The sequence below is a fragment of the Phalaenopsis equestris genome, unplaced genomic scaffold (genome assembly GCF_001263595.1).
Source record: "Phalaenopsis equestris unplaced genomic scaffold, ASM126359v1 Scaffold203389, whole genome shotgun sequence".
Classification (NCBI taxonomy): domain Eukaryota; kingdom Viridiplantae; phylum Streptophyta; class Magnoliopsida; order Asparagales; family Orchidaceae; genus Phalaenopsis; species Phalaenopsis equestris.
The window spans coordinates 1-6,254 of NW_018223019.1; the positions used below are offsets into that span (position 1 = coordinate 1).

Genomic DNA, 6,254 nt, shown 5'->3' on the forward strand with positions numbered 1-6,254 from the left:
GAGAAACTTTTGGCCAAAAATAGAGGAGTGGGGGAAGGAAGTTGAAGAGAGTGCAGGAAGTTGTAGAGAGTGTAGAGAGTCTGATAGAGTGTATAGAGTTTAATTTAGGGTTAGATTGTGCGGAATTCTTTGAGAGATTGTAAGAGTGGAGGAAAAGTGAGAGATTTCTTCCTCCTTGCAGCTTCAAAGAATAATTCTGTGTACTGTAAGGAAAGGAAGAGATTCAGAGGAAATTTGAGGAGTTTTCTTGTGGAGGAATTAGAGATAAGTGGTATTTACTTATTGTAGTTTGTATAACTTTGCTTTTATATTTAAATTTCCAGTTTTGTCGTATCTTCCTTATGAGTTCTGAGTAGTTCTCTCTGTCTTTCTCCTTGTCTTGAGAATTTGTGAAATGGTGATTTGAACAGGTTGAGCCTTGAGAATGTTAAAGAAGTTGTGATGATCTTTTCACTTTGATCTTAATTTACTTTCAATATGGCCAATTGATTTGTTGAAGTATGTTGAGTTTTACAACTAAAGTGAAGATTACATCAAAGATTTAGGGAGGTCGAAGTCCTTGAAAGTTGGGTGCAATAAATAGGGAAATAAAATTATCGGGCGTAGAATTTGAAATTTTAGAATGACAGTCTAAAATCCTCAATTTGGACCTATCGTTTGGGTGCTGAAGTGTAGATTTTAGGCCTCAGGCAAAGGGAACGTAGGAGCTATGAAGTGAGAGCCGGTATCCTCCCAGCCTAACCGCAGATTCAGTAACCAAGCATAGGATTAGTCAATGTTCTTTATGCCTGGACCAAAGGGTAAAGAATAGGTATGCTCCTATTTGGCACAATCCAATTTGAACTAATTCACTTTATCCATTCACTTTAATTTCTTGACAAGGAGAATGATGCTTTCTTATATACTGAAGTTCACATTAGAAACATTATTAGTAAATTAGTTATTTAAGAGTTATTAAAATTACATATTTATTTCAATTGCCTATTAGTGACAGATAAGCAATTTGCACTATATTGTTGTGATTAAGTATTGATTTTCTAAAATCTTAGTTCGTAGCCTCTAATATTACTCCCTGTGGGATCGATATCCAGGACTCCGTTAGAGCCTGTATTACTTGAGCGATACATATACTTGTATTGATAAGTGTGACTTGCAATTATTGAATATTTTCTACACCTCTTTATCGAATCTATAACCGCTGTCATGTTTTTAGCGCCGTTGCCGGGGGATTAAATCTTCTAGGAGCAGTATCAAATTCTTTTATTCTTAAGCATATATAAAGTCTCTGTCAATGGTATATGAGGTCCAACTTTTTCAGAATGAATGAAAAGAATGTATTCTTTCAAAGATGATGTTGTGCCGAAGTTGTTCAAAAATTTAATGAAGAAGCTCGAGTTCAAATTGTTAGAGCCACAGAAGCCAGAGGAAGTTGATAAGAAGGATCATACCAATGTCTGCCCCTATCACAGGATGTTGGGACACACAATAGAGGTTTTTTTCAGTTTCAAAGAGTGGCTCGAGAGGACTCTTAAAGAATAAAAGATAACCATCCTGAAAGAATATTTAAAAGAACTTGAAAGAGGTTCTATAAATATGATATCGTCCAAGCCAATCACTCCGATAGATCTATATTCATAGGAACATGGATGGAGTACAGTTTGGAGCAAATCATCCGAGAAGATACTGGACCAGATTTAGATCGCTTGAGCCAAATCATTCGAGAAGATACTGGATCAGATTCAGATCACTTCAGCGCAGATAGCCATCCAGAGTCTACAGCCTTCCTAACCCAAGTTATAGATTTCACTAGAGAAACCACCGCAACCAGAGAAAAAGAAGAACATGGTCATGAAGACTGATAGCGCAAAGAGTAAGATAGGGGATACCTATGTTAGATTAGTTGTATCAGATTTGGGGAAGAAAATTTTCAAATTCCTGACCATGTATGATTATCTTTTTGCCCCACCGGGGTCTTTTGAATTAAATAATTATAATTTCGTCTACGTTTTAACTGTCTCTACTGATAACGTACTTGACTTTGGCCAATCTAACTCCGATTTCAACTCCCAAACCGATCCTCAAATCATACTTAAGTCTGATAAACATGCCAATGAAAATGAAGAAGATATCGACAACACCGGTTATGACGACGCCGAGAGTGAGGAACCAGTCCTCGCGTACCAAGGTGCACTGCTTTCCATTAACTTTGACTTCTCTGACATGGAAGAGGCACCAGAAATTTTACCAAAAATATCACAAGAAGAAGAAGAAGAGATTATAGAAATAAATCTAAGAAGTGGAAAGATATTACCCCTGAGAACAGCTCCAATGGATAAACAAAAACAAGTAGTCACTCAAGAAGAGCCCCGCGTTCGCCTGTGGAAGAGACACGTAACTAACTAAAGATTGAAGGATTGTATAACGTGAATTATAATATAATAGCTCATTTTAAGAGGTTTCCGACCAAACTAGGCATCTACAATGCTTCGATCTTGTCAAAGGAGATGAGAGAGTCTCTTGTTTGTGCTTTACTTAATCTAGAGATTTGCTTAGCTTAGTTTGCCAGAACATCCTCAAATGAAGTTTATTCATTAAAGGAACAGCCTGGGATAACCTTCACATATGAACACTTGTTGCTCGGCACCACTGACCACAACTAACCGCTCTACATCTCTGTTAATATTAGCAGATTTTTGTTGTCTAGAGTTTTGGTAGATCTGGCAACTTAATGAGTCTGAACATTTTCATACTTGAATATTGAGGATCAAGGCTTACAGTCAATAAAATGATGTTAAGAAGATTTAGCCAAAAGGGAGAAAGAACCATTGGATCAATTACGTTATTAATGAAATTTGGAGAGCTAGTAACAACCGCAAAATTTCATATCATCGACGCAGAGACCTCTTTCAATGCTTTACTTGGTCGACCATGGATTTAAGAGCATAACATGGTCTTGTCATCTCTACACCAGTGCATCAAGTTTTCTATCAAAGGATATGAGCATTGCATTAATGGGGTTTTACAACCATTTTCAGTTCATGAAGTGGACATCCACGAAGACGCCGCCTACTACGCACCTCCAAAGAAGATTATCTTTTTTTCATGAAACTTTGTCAAACGAGATGGAAGATTAAAAAAAACACAAGAAAAAGTCCATTCAACTCCACATCAATGATCTACTACCGTTTCTTCACAACGAGCTGGTACAGGCTGTTTTAGTACATACTCCCGAGATCGAGGTCGGAGACGTGGACGAGGAAGAACCAACACGATTGCTGAACTAACTAGGCTGACCATCAGCCTTGACATAGAAGAAAGTTTTGATGAAGAAATGATGATGCCAGAATAAAAAAAATCTCAATTCGAGATTTCCTTGGAAGATGTGGAGAAAAGTGAATACGAGTCAATGCATGATTGTATCAACCATTACCACCCTCACAAGGTTGAGAGTGTGGAGGTCAAGGAAGTTCATAGCATTGCCTTAAAGCTGATCAATTTTTTTTTGTGCTTCTCCTTCTACTAGTTCTAAAAAACCTGTAAATTTGGTAGAGAATTCTAATGAATTAATGGAATTACTTTTTGGTTACTTCTCTTCTTGTGTACAAAAGTTAATTCAGCAGGGATCTGTGTCAAAGCAAATTCCAAATGATAAGCTACAACTCTTTGAGAAATTGTGGTATGTTAAAAAATTAACTGCTAAATTTAAAGAAGGTCTTGGATTTAGTACTGTAGGACAAGTCGATGACTTGAAATTTTCTATGGTTGTTACTAACTAATTGGAAGAGGATTTCCTTGATGTTGAAGAGGACTCCGAAGATCAGTCAATAGATGATGCTTCACCAGAATTTGGAGAAGAAATTAAATCAACAGTGGATGAATTGAAAGAAGTCAACCTCGGGACTGAGGAGCAGTCCTGACCTACATTTATAAGTTCTTTACTCAGCAAGGAGGAATCCACATAATTGATAAAGTTATTATCAGAATTTCAAGATTGCTTCCCCTGGAGCTATGAAGAAATATCAGGGCTATTAGCAGAAGTTATAGTTTATAAGCTCCGGGTGGACAAAGATATGACCCCAGTGAAACAAGCTCTCAGAAGGATGTGCCTCGAGATAGAGCAACAAGTCATCACTGAGGTAAAGAAGTTAATAGACACAAAGTTTGTGCGGGAAGAGCAATACCCAATGGGGTTAGCCAGTATTGTGCCAATTTTGAAAAAGAATGGACAAATCCATGCTTGTGTTGAGTTCAGGGATTTAAATAAAGCGTGCCCAAAAGATGGGTTTCTATTATCAATACCAGAATTGATGGTGAACATTGCTTCGACACATAAGATCTTCCTTTTCATGGATGGACCATCAGTTTACAACCAAATCAAGTTGGCTCTAGAAGATGCAGCACTTACAACTTTCAGGACGCCGATTGGGATTTTTTTCTACACAGTAATGTCATTCGTGTTGAAGAATGCTGAAGAAACATATCAACAAGCTATGACGATGATCGTTGATGACCTCATCCACAATCAGGTGGAATGCTACGTGGAAGATTTGGTGATCAAAAGTAAATAGAAAATAAACCATTTAAATGATTTAAGGATCGTGTTCGAACAATTAAGATAATACAATCTCAAGATGAATCCCTTAAAGTGCGCCTTCGGCATCACCTCCAAGAAATTTCTAGGATTCGTTGTTCGTCATCTAGGAATCAAGATCAAGCTAGATAAGATTAAAGCTTTCTTGGAAATGCCACTTCCCATAACCTTAAAATAACCTCATTCCTTCCAAGGAAAGTGGGCATATCTAAGATGTTTTATTTCTAATCTCTTAGGAAGGTGTCAGCCCTTTTCGACATTAATTAGAAAGGATGTCAAATTTGTTTGGGAAGAAAAATGTCAGCTGGCCTTTGAGGATTCTAAGCAATATTTAATGACACCTCTTGGACCTTTGATACTTTATACCACGACCTTAGACAACTCTCTCGGAGCCCTATTATCTCAGGTAAATGACGAGGGTAAGGAAAATGCGCTCAACTGCTTGAGTCGCCATTCAATACCGACGGAGGTAAAGTATCTGCCTATTAAGAAATATTGTCTAACTTTAATTTTGCCACCAAAAGCTTAGACATTACATGCTTTCTCATAAGGTAAACCTTATTTTGAATGTTAATCCATTGCAATATTTGATGACTCGACCAACACTTTTCGAAAGTTTAGCAAGATGTTCGATGATTTTATTGCAATTAGATATAACTTTTGTTCCCCTCCGCACTATCAAGGGATATATTTAGCAAATTCTGTCGCAGAACACCCAATTCTAGCTGGGTCCCCTCTCATTGAAGAGCTACCAGATGAGCAGATACTACAAACAGAGCCATCCAGTGGCAGAGATTGGGAAATGTACTTCGTTGGAGCTTCATCAGCCAAAAAGAACAAATAATCAAAGATAATTATACCAGGTAAAATAGGAATTGGTCTGATTTTCATCACAGTAGATCAAAGTTTGTTGAGATTCTCCTATCACTTGACAGAAACATGCATAAATAACAAAGTAGAATATGAAGCATTAATCACCGGGTTGGATTTCTGATACACCTAAAATATATATTATTTTTAAACACATTTTATACCTATTTTTGAGATATTGCACTTTAATGGAAGGTATTTCTGTATTTTTCTTCCAGATAAAAGAAAAAATGGAAAAAATGCTTAAAGGAGTGAAAAAGGATCAAATTTGGAGCAAAAATATGAAAAATTGTGCAAAAGAGTTTTGGGGCCTAAGCACCAGATCCGGCGCTTAAGCGCCGGTTAAATAGAGAAGGCTGCGCCTACGTACCGAGACCTCACCCTTAAGTGCCAGTGGCAGTTAGTAGACGAATAAAATTGGTTTTCATGAATTTCAAAGAGGTTTTTGAGGCACCCATTGGTTGAATAGGTGGTTGTAACCACCATTGACAAAAATTATCATGAAAGGATGCGTCTCTTGGGCAAATCATCGAATCAACACACATTTTGAAGAGATCGCAAGGCACCTCTTGGAAAACTATAAAAGAAAGAAGAGTGGACATAGAAAAGAGTTTTGAAAAGGTCCGAAAAAGTATGAGTCCTGAAAATATTGGCAAGTTTTGAAAGTTCTTCTCTAGGAATTTAGTTCGGAGAGATTTTCAGGAACCACTTTTTATTTACTTTATCTTTTTTGTTATTTTATTTTGAGTGATTGTAAAAGAGAAGAGATTCAAAGGAATTTCAAGAGTTTGGT

The 6,254-nt window shown here is 37.1% G+C and overlaps 1 protein-coding gene across 1 annotated transcript in view; it reads left to right on the forward strand.

Moving 5' to 3' along the window:
- The first annotated feature begins 4,184 nt into the window (after positions 1 to 4,184).
- Positions 4,185 to 6,254, forward strand: part of LOC110036176 — a 3,447-nt gene continuing 1,377 nt past the window's right edge. Inside the window, exon 1 of the mRNA XM_020740566.1 lies at positions 4,185 to 4,550. Within this exon, the coding sequence (XP_020596225.1) occupies positions 4,185 to 4,550 (366 nt within the window). The remainder of the gene's footprint in view (positions 4,551 to 6,254) is intronic.